This window comes from Phalaenopsis equestris, unplaced genomic scaffold, assembly GCF_001263595.1.
Source record: "Phalaenopsis equestris unplaced genomic scaffold, ASM126359v1 Scaffold000533, whole genome shotgun sequence".
Lineage (NCBI taxonomy): Eukaryota > Viridiplantae > Streptophyta > Magnoliopsida > Asparagales > Orchidaceae > Phalaenopsis > Phalaenopsis equestris.
In genome coordinates, this window is record NW_018164973.1 from 679,870 (window position 1) to 700,473 (window position 20,604).

Below are 20,604 nucleotides of genomic sequence, written 5' to 3' on the forward strand. Positions count from 1 at the left end.
ACAAAAATATTTAGATTTTTCTTAAAGATAATTGTCATTCTAAAAGTATCAGAGAATATATGTTTATCTTCTTATTAGTTATTTAAATCAAGATAACCCAATACTTATATACTCAAAATTTTGAGGCTACAAAATCGTATGTTTCTGGAGAGAAATGTATTCATTATGTAATCACTCAATCAGGTGAATATAAGTTTTACCTAGGCTAAGAAAGTGAAAGGGAGCCTGACAAGTTTATATATATAAAGTTCAGGGGTTTTAAAAAGATTTTCTTTTGAAAACAAATTAAGTTTGATTTTTAAAGAAGGATCCCTTTTAAACTTAAGATTGATTTAGAAGTAGTTTTAAGTAGTAGAAAATATTTTAAAGGTTTAACTAATCTTAATTGATTTTTTAATTATCTTAAAGAGATAATTTCTTAAAGAGGAAATTCTTAAAGAGAATTCATTTTAAAAGAAATTATTAGAACTTTTGATTTAATAAGATTTTTCTTTAAGAAATCTTAATTTGATGAACCAATATTGTACATTTACAATGATCATCTTTGTCGCTTCAGCTCCCTAACTAAAGAGAATGGTAGACCAGTGTAATCATCATTTATGATGGATTATTTCAACTGAGTTAGTTCTTATGAGTTTTTTCCTCTTTTAGAGTTTTCCACATAAAAGTTCAAGTCTCTCTCACTACTTGTCTTTAACTACTTGAGTGCATGATAGTTTCTGATCTTCCAGCATGCATAACATATATATGTTTATGATACCAAAATGTTATAAATATAAATATCAATTTTAAAATATTAGACATATAAATGTATAAGAAATTTTCAATGCCTCTATCCTTTTGCATCCTAATTCTTGAAATTATTGATATACTTTAGAAATAATTTTATCACACCATAAAGTAATATATTTCTGAAGCGCACACAAGCTCATTTGTATATTGAAAGATTTACATAGACACCACTCAATTTATGCATATAAAATTTAAACTTCAATTTTTACATAAATTTCATTTTACCTATATATGACATGATATATTTTAGCTTTTAAATTTTAAAATTATGATATTTTTTATATGGATATATATTTTTTATATGTGCGAATGACCGAACTCATTAGTGCCGCCTCTAACGCAAATCCCTTGGGTTATGGGTTCGAGTTTCGTGATGCGGACTCTTCGAATCAGAAGCAAGCACACTATGATTTTCAACGAGAGAATCGATATTTGGTGCCCACTCGACCAAATATCGATTTCACATTAAAAATAGACATTTTTTATATATTTATTTTTATTTAAAATAATAATAAATTTACATAACTAACACCTAAAGAAACATATTTACATACATACCCACTCAAATTTTTAGCATCACATCAAAACTATCAACATCACAAAGTTTTTAAAAGTGAAATACCTATTTTCATGCATAAATTCATAACACCAAGATGACACAACTGTAAAAATAAAATCTTGGGTGTTAGATATGTAAATACACAAGAATTGTGTGGCAAAGCTATTGATTATAGTTTACATCAAAAGATGAAAGATGCAACAAGTCTATTTGTGTGAAGGAGCCCAATAATCTCCATTTATGACAGCAAAAAAGCATAAAAGAAAGAACAGAACAGATGTGCAGAACAGCCTCAAAAGTTTTCACAGAATAAAAACTTAAACTTTGTGACAATTTATTAAAACAGTGGGCTTGGATGTAAAAAATACATAAGTGGAATGCTCCTCTACTGCCTTTTTCCTCTGAAATCATCTAGGCATGCTTCTCAGCTGATATGTTGGCTCTATCCAGCTGCCGCAGCCTCTCGCCCTCGCTGCGCAAATAGTCATGGAGCTTCTCCTGCAAAAATGTCAAGCTTGCTCTCTTATTGATGGAGGCCAGTTAACTCAAAATTTCATAAGAAATTGCTCTTGATTTTACACTTTTAGGCGGTGTCTGGTAATATATACTATTTACAGGATTTAGTTATGGATTTAACTTAAATTCAGCCAAACATAAAAAAAAATAAAAATTAAATCCAACGTTCCGTTAAATCAAAATTTCTCATGTATCGTCTCTGTTCCTTGCATTCCATTTAATTTACAACGTAAATCAAGATTTATTAAATCCACTTACGGGGCAGATTTATGGGATTTGTTCGGTCATCCCTCATCATCATTCGCAGCGTCGATTCCCTTCGAAGAGGATATGATAAATCCTATTTAACGTAAAACCAAGTCACAGCCAAACACCACCTAAATGTTAAAAAGCCAATTTTCCACCAACATTTATGTTATGAATTCCCAAAATAGCATTTTTAAGACATTTTTGAAAAAATATTGAAAATTTTGTCCTTAAGAAACACTAATTTATATAACCCCAAAATGACAAATCAAAATATTTGCTGCAATAAAGCCTAGAGGTCAGTTTGGGACGACTGTAACTTATTGTAAAAGCATTTGCAAAGCTGGTTTAGAGAAAGTAACTTCATTTATAGCTTTGTTAAGTATTATAAATATCTTTATTGAGAAATTTACATACATACCGCACAATTCTTATGTACTTACATATCTAACACCCAAATTTTGATGTTTACACTTAACAAACCAACGATGCCATAAATCTATGCATTTCGTTTTTTTGTAGTGCTAGTGTTATTTTTGTACAATGTTAAGATCTGATTGGTATGCATGTAAATATGAATGTTTTGGGGTTAGATGGGTAAATAGATCAGAATGAGGGATGCATGTAGATGCCCCATTTTTATTTAAAAAAGAGTTGAAGAGCAGCGTTCAGCTATCATACAATAGCAAATCTTTTTTTTTTTTTTTAAATAATAGTTTTTCACTGTATAAATTTCTGAAAATATAATAAGAAAGCAGCTGCAGATTATTCCACACAAAACATAAACTTGAATCAGTCAAAGTTTATGCATTTACTCAGATTTCTGCTAAACTTATGATGCTTAAGATTATATGTAACACAAACTACAAATTACAATTTACACCTTGTTTTCAAGGCATTTATATACTCAGAGCTGTTAGATCAACAGAGAAGCAGCTTTTTGGCAGCTTTATTTTACAAACCATGCCTCATTTCTACTTAGCTGCAACATTTTACCCATTTAAGGAAATGTTTGTGGCAGAAAGGAGCATTATATATCCAGATATGCTAGAATAAGGAAATTATGAGAAAGCACTTATTCTATCATTTCAAGAAAAAAAAATGGAAGATTTACATACATACCCATCAATTCTTATGTATTTATATATTCAATTTTTACATGTAAGTCACCTTGCCTATGCATGAAAAGGTGTATTTCAGCTTTTAAAAGTTATAATAGTGGTGTTTTTAATGTGATAGGAAAGATTCGGATGGTGTAAATGTAAAATAGTAAAGTTTAGATTTAGATATGTAAATACATAAAAAAAAGAGGGTGTTATCTACGTAAACTTAATTTTTCCTACAAATATTTCGCAACTAATTTTATAGGTATTATTAGTCGTCCCAAATAGGGCTCATAATCTAATTAATGAGTTTTATTTTCTTTCATTAAACGTTTTATATTTGTACTTTCATTGCATGAAATTCAAATGAATATGCTACAATTCATTCAAGAAATCATGGCTGTTCTTCCACATTATTGCTTGGCATCCTTATTAAATATTTGTAAAGATTATTTTAGTATTTGATTTATAACATATTTTCAGATATTCTAAGAATCACAATAATTTCAACAAAAAATTAATGACATTTTTTCCAAAATCCTGATTTATAAGGCTGTGCAGCCAAGTATGTTAACTACATTTAACATTCTTGCAGAATGGCCTGTTATTTATCAGCCACTACCTTTTCTAACAAATCCAACCTAACTCTAACTCCTACAATGACAGGGCTAAGATGAAGGTGTAGAGTGCCAAATTTGATCTAGGAGGATCCTAATAATATAAATCAATCTAATTTGTTGATCCAAAAGGTACTCATAAATTTAGACAATAAGATAAGTATTTTCTGCAAACTTTTCTAAGGACAACTCTTTAAGACCAAATTTCCACAAAAGAAGGCAAAAATATGGGAGTGCAAATTAGCAAAGATTGAGAACTGAAAAACAAAATAATCAATTCAATGCAATGAGAGACATTGCCAAGTATGAAAAGATTTAAGACCAAATTCAAAGAAAAAAGAGAATATAAGAAAATTTAACCAACCCTCCTAAGAAGGAGAGATCACCCACCAAAAGATAACAAAAACCAAAAAAGAATAAAATCACCTCCACAATTCACTCCCTAAAAGACCACCTCTCTTTCCTAGCCGCTGCATCAAAAGAAAATTACTAAGAATACTCTCTTAAGTTTTTTTTTTATTTATTTAAAAAAATTATGACAAGCATTTAGATAAAGAGTAATCTTATCAATAGCTTACCTTGCGTTGTTTTACTTATTAAGCTTCTAGTTTGCTTAAGATTAGTGCCAAACAGTGAATCCATTTAATATTTAATGCTAAAGTCCAAGCAAACAAAATGAGGACAGCTAAAATGGGAGGAAGTGTCCATTTGGCGAGACTTGTTTTCGGCAGTGTGGCTTGAAAACTCAACTAGGAGCGTTTGGTTAGGGCAGTGCAGCCGCATTTCTGGGAAAGCCATATGAAACGCGAGCTGCGGTTTTGACCCCGCAGCCGCGTTCATAGCGATTCATTTACTTCCCTACCCCGTTGAAAGCTCTCGCGATTGCTTTTTCCCCGCTCTCGATCCGCTCTCCCCTCTCTTGTCTCTCATGATTTTTGTCCTAAATGAGATCTCTCGATCCTCTTCAATCTGGGCAAGGATTTGGTTACTTTCTCTTCTCCTCTCCCTTTCACCTTTGTTCATCAGCTCAGTCTGAATTAGTAGTTGGTGATTTTTGCAGTGAGTTTGCCTTTCCCGATACCTCTCCCTCACCCCTCTATTCTTCGGCTGGGTTTGGATCATTGGATCTACGTTGCCCCCATGATATTATCTACGACCTTCTATTAAGGCATTTTGATTTACAGCTGAAAATTTCAGTTCTTTGTTGTGTTATGATGTTTTTGGTTTGTCGTGCTATTATGTTTGAGTTTGGGTGGATTTCAATTGATGGATTTCGGTTTTTGGCGCTCTACTCGGTTGATGGATTTAGGTGGTTGGATTGCTTTGTTGGATTTTGCAATTTTATTGGACTCTCCGTTATATTTTTGGTTTGATTGTCTTTGTTCCCTGTTCGTTATTCGGTTGATGAAATTGGATGGTTGTGTTGTGATGTTCGTTGTTGCCCGAAATTTGGTGGTGGTGGTGGTTGTATATGGAAATTAATTGAATACAAATGGGTTATGTGGTTGTGTTATACTGCCCTAATTGGTAGCGGTGACGATTTTGCTGAGGTTTCCCTAAATGATGGATTTTGTGGTGTGATTTGGAAGTGGTGATGTGTGGTGTTGAGGTGATGGTGTGTGGTTTGGAGGCGGTGTGCGGGCAGTGATGTGGTGTAGAGGTGTTGTGTGTTGTGGATGTGGTGGTATCACGTATGTGGATTTGTTGATGTCTGGTATGGATGTGGTGTTATAGGGTTTAGGGTTTGGTGTGGTTGTGGTGGTGTGTGATTGTGGAGGTGGTGGAGTGGTGGAGTGGTGGAGTGGTGGAGTGGTGGAGTGTTATTCATGTTGGTGGTTGGTGGCATGTGGATTGGAGGAGATGGTGTGCTGTGGAAGTTGTCGTGTAATGCTGGTGTTGGTTTTTAGTGATATGGTGGTGGTGTGCTATTGATGTTGGTTGTAGCTTATGTGGAGGTAGTGGTGTGTTGTGAAGGTAGGTGATGTGGAGGTTATGGTGCGGTGGTGGCGTTACAAATTTTTATGTTTCTTACTTTTTTTTTTATCTCCAATGAATTTATGTTCGTTAGTTCTTTGCATGCTGGTTGTTGTATTGGGCAAGGTAAAAAAAACGATTCGTTTACTACCTGCAAGGTAAAAAAAATGATTCGTTTACTACCTGGAATAAAGAGATGACAATAATATTCTGTGACCTCTGTGTCAAAGAGGTTGAGTTGGGAAATAGGCCAACCACCTATTTTAATAAGAAAGGTTGGTATAACATAATACAATAAATCTAAAGAAAGCACGGGAGAAAATATGAAAGAATGCAATTTAAGAACAAATAAGATCAATTGAAAAAGAACTCAAAAATATGGAAAGAGTTAAAACAAAGATCCACATGCTTGGGTCGAGATCCTATAAAGAAAAAATATTGATGCTTCTGAATAATGGTGGACTAAAAGATTGGATGTGAGAATATTTTAAATGTAAAATCATTTTAAAGTTACAACATTTTCATTGATCAATCTAAAGACTTATTAATTTATTTGTAGGTGGTACCAGGTGCGAAAAAAATCAAATTTAGTGGCATTGACCCTGAGCTTGAAGATAAGTTGGATCGTATGTTTGGTGGAGTGGTGGTCGCAAGGGTGCAAGCATATGCACCGAGCGAGGGAGGGGGGATCACGATCTGAGCAATTAGAATCGAAGACCCCAAGCAACATAAATTAGGATCTACTAGTTGATTCAAACATCCCACCTCCTTTCATCAGAAGTCAGATCTCCCAATTGGTGGCTTCAAGCACCATTGAGTCTAGTGGGTCACATGCAACTTCTATTCAGCAGGTTATGAGAATTCTGGAAGATACTCCAAAAATTGATGAGAACATGTCATTTTACTTGCTCTTCATGAATTTGTTGGAAGACTCGATCATAAGAGAGTTTTTCATGTCGCTGAAAGTTGACCGTAAGATTAATTACTTAAGATATCATTAGGAAAATTGGAATGTGTGAATTTTTTAGTTTTATTTTATGGACTAATTTATGTTGTTTGGATTTCGTTTTTTTTTTTGACAACTTCAAATTATTTCTTATAGTGGAGTGTTCGTTATATGTTATCTATTCATATTAAATGCAGTTAAATCTGATTCAATCTTCTTTTTAGTGATATTTGTTTACACAAAGAATATCATTGATAGCGGAAAACTAAAGAGAAAAAATAGAGCTGCATTATGTTTGTTGTACAAATATTACAATTCATATGTTGCTCGATCTCCCTGCATGACTTCTACTTACATAGGCAATAAGTGGGTTAGGGAGTTACATATGTTTAACAATATATTCCGAATGACAAAAACTATTTTCACTGATTTGTTAAAAGAATTGCACATAAATCATGATCTCCATGACTCGTCCAAGATGATTTGAAGAGATGTGTTAGCTATGACCATATAACACTCTTTCTAAAATCATCAGCAAAGACTTCCTCAATTGAGCTAAATGCTCTGATTAATTTATCATCAAAAGTTATCGTCCCCAAAAACCCTACATTTCAAAGCACACACGTGCAAGTTTCACAGGACCATTGCTATATGTATATTTTAAGATAGTTTCATATGTTCATATTTCCCTAAATTTATTTGAACACAATGCCTCTAATATATTTGATAACTGTTTTAGAATTTTGTTGGGACGATTGATGGTACACATGTTGATGCACATGTTTCCAACGGTGAAAAAATTACATATATCAGACGATGCGAATCACCAACACAAAATGTGATTGTTGTATGTAATTTCAATATATGTTTCACATTTGTGATAACTCGATCTAGGGGAATATTTAAATTTGCTACGAGAGCTCATAAGTATAACTTCCTGAAGCCACCTCTAGGTTTGCTCGAATACTAGCAAACAAAGTAGTAATATCTTGTGCAATACTAATGATTCTATTTATAATAGAGAAATATTACTTGGTTGAAGTTGGATATCTATTACAAAGAGAATATCTCAAACTATTTTCTGGTATCAAATATCGCATTCCTGATTTTGATAGGGCTAGCAATGTCACTCGGAGTAGGAAAGAGATTTTCAAAAAGAGACACTCCTTACGAGGTGTCATTGAAAAGACATTTGAAGTTCGAAAGAAGAAATGAGTTATAATAGGCGATATGACTACATATTTGTTTTCCAAACAAGTGCAGATTATGGTCGTCACGATGACTCTCCACAACTTAATTTGGTGGCATTTTTCGCGTAACGACATTGACTTCAATAGGGTTACTGAAGATAAATCACATGTCTGTGTTGAAGCATAAGAATATCGTCATAGACAATCTTTATCACAGGCCGGAATTTATTTGCATGAGGCTCACACCCAAGAAGAGGAAGAGACAATCGAGATGATAGAGTTGGGAAAACGAATTATAGATGCTGTTGTTGGAGGTTGAATAGAGAGAACATCTATTTTCTTGTTGCTACTTTATTTGTAATTTGTTATGAAAATATTTATTATTTGTTGTGTTAGTACTTTTATACATGTGATAAATATTTTGAGTCTCAGTTTTATTTTCAGTTCTTGTGCATGTATTCTTTCCCACATTGATGGTCGATGAGGCAACCGTGAATATAATATATAATATAATTTTTTATTGCATTTCTTTTTTATTTTGGGGGTCTATGATGAAACATTCGACCTTAAAAGTACTTCTGGATGGCCTATATCTCGTTATTCGTTCTTGTCACATGTGAATCCCAATGAAGGCAGTCAAGTTCCTCTCCTTCGGTGTTATGATAATTAAGGTTTTTTTAGATGGGTTTTTTTGTGATATACATATGTGACACATATAAGCCCGACATTACGTGGGTTAATAGCAATCAAGAACATTTTTTCTTTATAAAGTTTGTTGTCTTTTTGTAGTGACAGAATCGTTGGTTTATATAGTGTTCTCTGAGACCTCAAAACTGCATAACACTTTAATTTATTATTTCTATTATTCATTTTCAATAATGTTGCATCTAAGAGTGTGTTTTGTGGTTTTAAGTCTTCAGGAAAGATGAGTTCGAGGATTTTCAGTACCTTCAAAGCATTGTACTGCTACTACGAACTACAATGTTCCCTGCTTATTTTGCGACAACCACATAGCTATGGGAGATAGTTTTACAAGTGTTAAAGAAGAATAGCAAAATACTGCAAGTTTTTTAGGTGAGCAAATGAGTTAGAGGATTTCACCACCGATAGTGATCAGGCATGGAGAGTTTTCTTAGAGAACAGCTTATCGTGTAAATCACAGGTATTTTAAAAATAATATTATCATATTATTAATTGTTATTTTAATAGTCTTTTTTTATTGTCATGCTACTCACTGTTTAGTAACGTGTTTATTTTTATTTTATAATGTTTGAATTGGATATTTGTTTTCAAGTATGAAAAGTGCTAGTATGAATAGTTCTGTTATAAACAACATTACAGTATAGGGAAAATTTGCTCCAAAATAACTGCAACACAGTTGTTTCAAAATTGTAAAAAACAAACAGGCAGTCAGCTCATCCACAACAACTTCCTGCCACAAACAGACCCAAAGAAAAAATTTCTCAAGGTTTTTGTGATTAGCAGTAATATCAACTATATAAGTGAATATCTTCATAGGTTTCATCCAACACTTCAAATAAGAATCTTTTTTGGCATACCAAATTACATTCTCTCTTTTGATTGCAAATCATTATTGATTAAGAATCTATTTGGGGTAGTTGCAACTGTTTGAAGAAGCAGTTGTGTAGTCGCTGAAGAAGAATCTGCTCTTCAAAAAGTTGTGATGGCTATTATGATTTTTTATTTTTTGAAAAAATCAGACCGCAACTTTCTAGCAGCCACTGCAAGTAGTCAGGTCTGGTGAGAATGCAAAGTTTTAGTTGCAGCTTTTCGAAAACGCAGGTAAAATGTAGTTTTACCAAATAGAAATAGCATCAGTGCGGCAGCGCACCGCCATTGCACAACCACCCCAAATGCACCCTAAGAGTGCACAATCTTGGCCAAATTGGGGTCACTTATATTTTTAATTTTTTTTTTATTATTTTTACTTTATTTATGTTTTGATTTAAAATAAAGCTTGTATAATTGAGCTAGTTGTTTTTAAAAATACTCAAAATATCTTTTAGGTGTTTTGAGTGTTTTTAAAAACAAATTAATAATTTGTTTTTTAAAACAAAAAAATAAAACATATTAAAATTATGCCAACCAAATATATTTTTAAAAACAAAAAAAAGGGAATCGTTTTTTTTTTTTTATTTTGGTGGTTTATGGATCATAAGATGATACATGCGTGCATTCCCCTACTTGTATGTAGGGTGAGAGAGACTTAAATTGGCAAAAGCTGTAATTGCATGCCTAGATCCAGCTAAAGGCTAGAAAGCTGCAGGCCACGCAAAGCAAAACTGCTATTTCTGCCAGAGAGAACAGAAACAGTAGTCTTGAAATATTAGAACAAAAAAAGGAAAGTTTACATAAGTATCATACAATTCTTATATATTTGCATATCTCACACCTAAACTTCCATATTTACATACATAGCACTTTAGTGCTTTAAAACTATACATGAAAAGGTGTGTTTTACTTTTAAAAAGTGGTCATAGTGTTATTTTTTATGTGATATTAAAATTTTGAGTGTTGTGTGTAAATATAAAAGTTTGGGTGTGAGAAATGTAAATATATAAGAATTGTGTGATATGTATGTAAATGCCTCAAAAAAACACAAAGGCCAATCTTACAAAATGTGTGACTCAATTTCAACTTCTTAGAAACAATAAGGACTTGCAACGAGAAGTCGCAGTAAAGCTCCACAAATTTTAAGGGGGGGTGAAGATACCAGAAAGGAGGCATCTAAAGAAGAATATGATCATGTCCAACCATAACAACAACCTTTGTTTATGGCCGATGTAAAGTTAGAGCTGCTTTTTACAATAGAGCAATAAATGCAAAGGTTTAGAGCTGCTTTTTACAATAGAGCAATAAATGCAAAGGTAAATATTTAGGTAGAAGCACTTAAAACTTCTCTTTTAATGTCAATAAAGTATTAAATTTTCTACAATCTCACTTAATGCTTGAGAATTTCCCTGTCCTTCGTTCTAATTATGTGAAATCTCTACAAGCACAATCATACCTACAACTTAACTTAGAAGAGAAGCTATTAGGATGATTCAAATTTTCAATGTTGGAGATTTAGTAAGGACCAAAAGGCTACAAAGTTATAGCATGTCACTCAAATACATTAAAACAAAGAAAAATTTGTCCGTCAAAAAAGAAACAGAGTAGAAGTTGCATATAATCGAAGAAAAGAAATCGATGTCTTACCACTGTAAAAAGGTTAAATGGAAAAAACATTACTACATAGAGAAATTAACTCGAGTGATAAACCCAAGGCATTAGTCAAGATATTAACAAGAGCAAATTATATCACTTGGGGAAGCCAAGATCCAAGAAGATCCTAATAAAGGGATATTCTCCAAATTTACTGATCAGAGAAGCACTCTTAAACTTAGATAAACAAAAAAGTTTCTAGAATTTTCAACAGCTTTTAGAAGGTTCCTCATCAGCCCAATTCCTTCAAAGATAGGTATGGACATGGTGTGCAAATTAAAAAAGATGGGGAGCCTAAATGCAAAATTATAAATTTAAAATCCCTGATGTAGAAGGGCAGCCAAGCCTAAATTCAAAAGAATATTATAACATCTACAAAAAATAAGAAGATAACAAAATTCAACCAACTCTCTAAAATAGGAGAGCACATACACTACAGAATGATTAAATTTATAAGCTTCCAACTGATTAAACTGAAGTATGTCAGGTCATAAAAGACATAGCACGGAGAGCAAAGTGCACGCTACCAATTCATAAGCTTGCAAATGATTAAATTTAAGCCTATAATGTTGTATGAGAGTTTAATTGTCTTAAAGTATAAAACTGTCAAATAAATAATTATCTATAAAAAGGTTCCCAAATAAAAAAAAATCAAGGAATCCGGCTTTACATTATTTGGACAATAAAATAATTACATGAATGAAAGATGATCATATCCCACCATGGATTTTACTGAATGTGAAGGTAAATTGGGGCAACAAAGCTGTTAGGTATTAAAAATAGGTTGAAAACTGATAGATTTAAATTTGCGTAAATCCAACTCGAGATGTGGTTGAACTCAAAACATGAAAGGTTCAACGAATTAAAAATTGCACCAAAAAATGCAATTTTAGCGGATACGAGCCACCTCAAAATGGATACAAAGCAAAGACATTGTTAAACTGTGGAGCCTAATTAATGCCTTATAAAGAAACATGCTTGTTGTTGTTGTTGTTTTTGAAAAGAAATGTCTTATACAAACTCTTTGCGCAAAATTTTCACAATCGTCATCATTGTAAAATCTACAACAGTGGTGAAAAGAGTCCTAAATTGACCAAATTTCTATAAAAATTCATGGTGTTGTGCACAGCTTATTTTCTTCTGTTTATTTCCTATTGATGATTTGTATTAGATCTTGCCTAATTCGCAACAGGCCCAAAGTATTTATTCCAACAAAATACACAAGGATAGCAGTGAAATAAATTAGGAGCATTTACATACATAACATATAATTCTTATGTATTTACATATCTAACACATAAACATTCATCTAACACATAAATAACACATAAACATTCATATTTAAATGCATAAAACTCGAGTCTTTAACATTACATTAAGAGTACCACCATCACTACATTCTTAAAAGTGAAATACAAATTTTCATGCATATGTTTATGACACCAAAGTTTTATAATTGTAAACATCGAAGTTTGGGTGTTAGATATATACATACATAAGAATCGTGGGGTATATATGTAAATACAAAATAATTGTGAGTATAAATAGAGGCATTTACATACATGTCAAATAATACTAAAGTATTTGCATATCTAACACCTAAACATTCGTATTTACCTGCATACACCAGATTCAATAGGTAAAGATAACTAATTTTTGGTACACTTGTAATATTTGATTACATGATAAAGTGCATAAGAATTTAGCAATTTGCAGGAGCAATTCAACGATAAAGCCAAAAAACTGAAAACATATGAAGTGCATACAACATGAACAAAAAAGCATAATATAGGATGTGAAATGAGACTCTGTTTAAAATAAAGTGCATCCAGAAAAAATTGCTAAATAAATACATGAAATATATAATACATTTCATATAAATTTAAAAAAAAAATAATAATAAATAAATAAAAACTTCACCTGCAAAAATGGATGCAACACAAAGAAAGAAAATGGATAAAATCACTAACAAAGATCAAAAGCACGTAAAAAAAATTCAACAAAATTGAAACAAATCATATGCTTCTTCTTCAGCAGAATAACTCCTTTGCCCTAGGTTATTTGTTTCCCGTCCAGAACTTCAAATTAATAAACTATTGATCGCATACAAAACAGAAAATTCATGCCAAGAATCATGCCAGAAACCCTAGTTCTTAGTTCTGTCCAAACTAGGGGAGAAAAAATAATAAATATTATATGAACTGAAAAAACAGGCTTTTTTTTCCAGAAAGATCGCACCTTTCCGCCGAAGAGAAAGAACTGAGCAAGACCTAATGAGGCAACTCCTCCCCAGATCACCACCGTCGATGAAAGCAGCGACCATTTTCTATAGATCATGGCGTTCTTCACCTCTCTTCTTAGCTTCTTCCTCCTCCTGCTACCCTCCTATATCCCTATCAATAAAAAATGAGAACTAGCATGATCAACCAGCCAGAGGGCTCATCAAGAGACTTTAGGGCCTGTCTGGTAACGGATTTAGAGCAGGATTTAACCTAAATCTTGCCAGACGGTCCGGATTTCACGGATTTCGCCTTAAATCCCGTAAATCGCCAGATTGAGTAAATCCGGGACGGGCTTTCGCGCGAAAAGGAAGATGTGGCGTTACCTTTCGGTAGGAACAGGACTGAAAGAGGAGAACGATAGGAATTTCGGGTCTTTGTAGCTTTCTCAGTTATCTCTAATCAGCATAGGAGAGTTTGCGAAACTAGGAAGCCGGGAGAGGGGGAGGGAAGAGGAGATAGGTTTGCGATTTTATTTTATTTTCAATTTGAGTTAATTTTATTATTTTAACTTAGGATTAATTAATAATTAATTAGTAAATTACTAAACTAATATATATTATAAATTTTTAATTACACTTATTTAATATCTAATTAGTAAATTACTAAGCTAATATATATTATATTTTTTAATTGTACTTATTTAATATCTAATTAATGATAAAAAAATATTTTATATTTTAAGTAATTCTTAGTTAATATAATTAATGACTATTTAATTTAAAGTTAATGTTAAAATATTATTTAATAAGTACTTTTTTTAATAATTTTAAAATTAATAATCAATTTGTTTAGTATATCATTAGTTATTAATAAACTTAATTAGAACTAAATTGAAAATGATTTTAATTAAATTTAATAATTATTTTTTTTATTATGGTGATAAAGTTATTTCTTTTATTCTAATAAACATAACAAAGTTTTAAATCATGACAGAAGCTGTCAAAGAGCTTGCCAGGATTTGACTGGATTTATCAAATCCATTGCCAAAGTTTTTGGGATTTAACCCTTACAGGATTTACTAATTTTGGGATTTACAAGATTAACTAAATCCCACTAATATAAATCTAATATGTTGTCATACAACCCCTTTATGAGCTCAACTTTGCTGACATTGAACTTTCCAACTACATGCTTTAGCAACCACCCAAACATATAATCAAATATACTATTTTAATCATCCAAAGCTTTAAATATAACATTTTAATGACCCAAAACTTTCATTCAAAATGTTTAGTGGGTAAAAGATAATGGTTGTAATGGAACAAGTTGTTAAAATATTACATTAAAATTTTTGTGGTTAAATGTTTATATTCAATGTTTTAGTAGTTGATATGTAAAAACCCCTTATATAAAATTTAGTCAAAGTATGAACTATGTGGTTAAACAACCTAACAATATTGGGTCGATCATTAGGCATGTGATAGGATTGCTCTTTCAATCAAATTAATCTTATGTGAGATCTAGTAGTGAAGCTTCAAATTTGAGAAGATTGATATCAACTAATATTTCAAAGTTATTAGATAAATAGACTATTATAGCGAGGCATTTGTTGATTATATAGAGGGTGTTTTCATTGCCTTCCTTATTTGTTTAAGCTAATAAGATACCTTAACAATTCCTATAATGTTTTCCTATATAGTGTAAGTGTCTAATATATATATTACTTGTTATCATTAATTGTTGCTTAAAATACTTTGTCCAGTGTAATTATGGTATCTTCATTCTTTGGCTTGGAGAAAGGTTGGTTTCTACCAAACAAATTAGTTATAAGTATTAAATGCAAACTAGTCTGTTTTTGAATGATGGTAATACCTTCAGCTTCTCATTAATGGAATTTATATGATGGTCTTAATCTTCAATATGTCAATTTTAATCTTTAATTATATACCCAAAAAACATATTTACATAAATTCTTCATAATGTCAAATTTAGGATATGTAAGTATTTGAATGCCAAATTTATGATATGTAAGTATTTGATGTTATCTTTATGGGATACAATTTTGGCCATAAAATTATCAATACAATGCACTACTTCCTTGTGTAATACCAATGTCATGGCCCTCTGACTGATGACTCTTGCATATAAGAAGTAAGAAAAAATTATTTTATAGTAGATACTAATAAAAGTATGAAGACGATGTTATTTATATTTATAGATAATTTAATTTGGTTGTATTTAAATGGCATGTATATAAATGAGAAATATAATGAGTAAATATGTTATCCATCATAACTTACCTTAAATGTGAAGTTATTTTTGAGGAATTTCTGTGCATATATGTGTCTAGTCATTTAATTTGTTGCAGTTGTTACGGTATGGTGAATAAGCCAAAAGGCAGTCTAATTTGACAACATTCAGTGATGATTAGACTAGTTTTCAATTTGATATCTTAAGCTTATGATAAGGAATAATCATTTACCATTTTTATAAGAACATACTTTTTAATTATTTAAGATAGGATCAAACCTAATGCGCTCTTATTCCTCAATAATTCTCATTTTGTGAGAGCTCTCTATATCGTTCAATACTTTCTTTCAAATATAAAATTTTGAACATTAATGTGAATCACATAGAAAATTTTCACTTAATAATGTGAAGCACTAGTACAATCATTTGATTTTTATTTATACATTAGTTCAAGGCACAAAAATATATGGAAAAATGTTTGATAGCTTTTGTCACGCTCTTTCAATATATTTATAATATGCTCATTAAATTCATAAAAATCAACTAATTTACTTCAATAAATCTATAATATATTGAAAGAAGATATTACATTGCAACAAATGATTTGGACAAACATTATAACTACCATGTTCACCACCTATAATGATTAACAATATTTTCTATTACAAGACACTTGATTTTTCAATGGGTTATTAATTTATCTTTTAGGAGTAGGTGTCACTATAAAATCATACTCAAAACACCTATAAGGGGGAAGTGTAGACAACACCTAATATCAAAAGTTAATATCTATACACCTAGAGACCAATATAATCACCTCACTTTCTTTCTTGAGCGTGTTATATTTTACTTAGATGCAAGCCTTGCATTCTTATTTTCTCAAACAATGGATATTTTCCTTTTAATTCACTCCACAAAGGATGTGGAATATTAAACCGAGCCATTTAAACATTCGTGTTAATTTTCTTATTATGAATCTTCTATCCAGTCTCCTTATAGAGGATCCCAACTTTAATTTTTCAAGCTCTCGAAGTGTACACTCTAATCCTACTAGAGAATTATTTCGACTATGCACAATTGATGAGCTTTTGAATTGTCAATCAGGGAATTAAATTTAGCTTTTCAACATAATTCCATGTGAAACAATCCTAATATTTTATTCACTTTTCTAACTTTATCTAAAAAGACTATACCTCCCAAGAAAAGTGAGACAAAGATCTTCCATGAAACCTTTTTTTTGTTTTTGTTGATGGTAGCCTAACCCTTTATTTTAGCTCTTTTCATGAATTTGGTGTTTTCTCCACTTCTTGGTGGAGCATAATGCTTGGTTCATCTTCATGCCAAGTGTTGTCAATGCGTTCACTTTAGTATAATAAAACCACTTTTATGTTTATTATTATGTCTACAACTGATATAGATTATTAGACTTTATATTTACATCATCGATCGCCGCAAGTGTAAAAAATTAAATTTAAATATGAATTTATTCAGAGTAAAAAAAATCTCTCTGAAGAAAATTCACGATAATTTATGATTTTCATATATAATTTCTCGTCTTATTTGTATTACATCGAGGAAAAAATATTTATTTAAATATAAGAGATTTCAATCTCAAATAAAAGCTTTCAACTATAGATAATATGTTGTACCAAAAAAATATCCTAATTTTAGCCAAAATAAGACATTTTCTAATTTTTCATAACATATAATTGGTTATAAACGAACATAAATGACATCATGTATTATCCTTTATTTATATTTTCTAATTTTTCTTTTGTAGAAACCACCCATCCTCCTACCTCACTCCCAAAACCATATAATTGTAATGACCTTTAATAGCATAAACTCTTATGATGATTTCATATATTAATATGTTTGCTTCTTTCATAATTTATATATGTTGGATAACTTATCTCGCATTCTATCCCCACCTCTCGTATTCGTCTTTCTCTTTCTCCTACATAGGTAAAGTGTGTAACGTGACGTCGCTGAAAAATATTCTAACCCTCTCAGTATTGAGAAAATATTTTCCCTATGTTAACCGTACGTAGAGTTGCGTTCGGTGAACCAATTAAAAACATCTCTAACCAAAAGTGTATGTCAGTGGGCCCCACTTTTAATTTTTTAAAAAAAAAAATTTAAAACTTAGATTGGAGCCCGTACACAGCTCTGCGCACCGGCTTCGTAATCTTCTCTAACATCAGGATGAGTGAGTTACTCTATCATCATTGGAACATGACCTAACACCATAATAAGGGAAAAATGCTATTTTAATCATGAGAAATTAATTAAATGAACTAATAATCATGTATTTAAATAAAATAATCAAATTTAAATTTAAGGGAAATTTACATATATATATATACCTACCACACAATTCTTATGTATTTACATATCTAAAACCCAAAGTTTGATATTTACATTTATAACACTTAGATGTGTTCTACTTTTAAAAAATTAATTATGAGCATATTTTTGCAGTTGCGTTAAACATTTGAGTGTTATGCATGTAAATATAAAAATTTAAGTGTCCGATATGTAAACACATAATTAAGAATTACAATGCATTGATGTACATAAAGACCCAATAAAAATTTAAACCATTTTAATCAACAATAACTCTGCATGCAATTGCCCCCAACATTTACTAACTAATCTCAAGTATATTACTACTATTATTATTATTTGCATGTACAAAGCAAGTCATTTTGTCAGTCTCATGTCAGTTAAACACTAAACTCATCCCAAGTTTTCGAGCTCGACCAGCCTGATCCATAAACTTGCCTGATAACTAACTTGGGCGCAGCCAGTAACCAGACTACTCGTATCTCGACATTTTATGTAGCTCCAGAATTCACTATAACATCACATAATTTTATGTGTAATATTACTATGTTCTTCGCAATCATGTAATGTGATTAAAGACGTCCCGACAAAAGTTGGAAAAATGCAACCACGTTGTCATGGATCATGTGGCGGCCCATCCGGACAGTCGTCCGAGCGTGTGGTCGAGACAGGTAATAGTTTCTCTAGAAATTGAGAAGTGAAAGATAAGTTAGAGGTTATCCTCAGGACAACTTTGGATCCTTAAAATCATTATCTAGGAGAAAAGAGTGCCAATGAATCAATAAATCCTTTGCAATAATTAACTACACTGCAATTTCAAACTACTTTTTTGCTTGACAACAGCAGCGATTCCTCCATGTTCTGATCAAAATTTATAAGTCTGTAGTTAGTTTGATAAGTCAGACAGCATCAACAGATCATCATTACTGAAAACAAAACCCAAAAAGGAGAGATTTTGATGCAAAAAATGAACAAATCCATAAACATATCAGAGCTTCAGATTCAAATCTATCTCCTTTAGTTCTGACGACTGCTCAGAATCGCTTGTCTTCAACTGAAAACTCCCCGGCCATGAAACATTTCTCCCTTCCTTAGAAGCAACAGGATGCCAAATCATCTGCTCATCTTGGAACCTTGCCGCCATGGGCATCCCTCCTTCAAGCTTCAGACTTTTATAATCTACAGAGCGAGGCTGAACTCTCAGTGAATGAACAAAGGAAGAAGAAAAAGGAAAACTTAGAATCATTTTATGTGGCTGGTGAGTTCTCTTTGCTGCTCCTCTTTCTCTTTTGTGAGCGTTTTGATGGCCTCCTAGAGCCTGGGAAGTGCAGAATTTTCTCATGCAGAAGTTGCAGGAAAACACCTTGGGAGGAGATGGTTTGCTCTGGGAGTCTGAAGAATTCTCCATTGTTGATGTGATGTTCCGTCCGAGTGTTAATTCCAACCATTTTTTGCTTCTTCCATTGCAAACATCTTCTTCTTCTTCTTCTTCTGATTCTGATCCTGGTTTTTTCTGTTCATGTTGCTCTCTCTCGCTCATCTCTGCAAAGAAACTGAAGGAGTTGTGTGAGATTGGAGCTCTAGATGAAAAATGGAATTTGAGCTCTTTGGGACTTTGAGGAATGGAATTGGTTCAATTAAAAAGGAAAGAAAGATGACATTTTGATGTGATATATTTTAGATTTATAATAGTGCAGCTTTGTTTATATCATGTGGAATCCGTTGTATGTGGGCAAAATGATAAGATGTTAGAGATAATACCAAGTTATTGAACATGAATGTAGTTAATTTCACCTACTTATCTTAATCGACAAAGTGTTTTTGTTAATAATTAAAAAAAGAGGTTTTTAGATACATATCACTCAATTTCTACGTATTCAATTTTTTTATAATTGAATCGAGCTCGCTTGTCAAAATGGTTGAACCGAGTCTACCTATCAAAATGGGGGAATCAAGCTCATCTGCAGAAGTGACAGTTATCAGAAAATGTCATCATGACTAGTAAAAATATCTATTAATTTTTTATTAGAGACATCGTACAGACAATTTGAACTTGTTTTTCTTTAGCTAAATACCAGGAATGACCACTGTACCGACAATATTTGACATCGACCATCAATACCTGGCATCCAGATTACATTCTTCTATCAATACAATGGAGAAATGTGACATATAATACAAGATGTACTACTTCAATTATTTTATTGGTTTTCTCCCTCATGTATAAAAGTAAAGGTAAAAAAGAGTTTACTGAAATCGTTTTCCATCTTCATTATCTCGATAACCTCTCTCCGACTTACTGGAGATCAAAATATGATATATTTCATAAAGTTCTATCGGAAGGCTATCATCCGCTCTCTTTATTATTTCTCTACGATACAAGGTTTTAAACCAGATTATATGTACTTAAGAACGATATGAGACCCTACGTCTTAAAAGTCAGCAAACACCTAAACTTCACTTTCTCCTTTTCATGCATATGTAAGGTAGTATGTATGTAAATATAGAAGTTTAGGTGTTAGATAATTAAATATTTAGGATTTGAGGGATGTAAATGTAAATTTTCTTATTAAAAAAAAAAAATTATTCTTTTATTAGATATATTATAAAAATTATTA

At 31.7% G+C, this 20,604-nt stretch overlaps 1 protein-coding gene and 1 long non-coding RNA gene across 2 annotated transcripts; both read right to left on the reverse strand.

Annotated features, from left to right (window-relative positions):
* Nucleotides 1-1,506: 1,506 nt before the first annotated feature.
* LOC110028841 lies at nt 1,507-13,900 on the reverse strand. The gene is made up of 3 exons (XR_002294466.1): nt 13,774-13,900; nt 13,407-13,561; nt 1,507-1,849 (listed from the first exon to the last, which is right to left on the reverse strand). It is a non-coding gene; the product is annotated as an uncharacterized LOC110028841 (long non-coding RNA).
* Nucleotides 13,901-18,760: 4,860 nt separating this feature from the next.
* LOC110028845 (zinc finger protein 7-like) lies at nt 18,761-19,672 on the reverse strand. Its single transcript, XM_020730861.1, has one exon. The coding sequence runs from the start codon at nt 19,524-19,526 to the stop codon at nt 18,975-18,977; it is 552 nt and encodes a 183-aa protein (XP_020586520.1). The 5' UTR covers nt 19,527-19,672; the 3' UTR covers nt 18,761-18,974.
* Between the last annotated feature and the right edge of the window lie 932 nt (nt 19,673-20,604).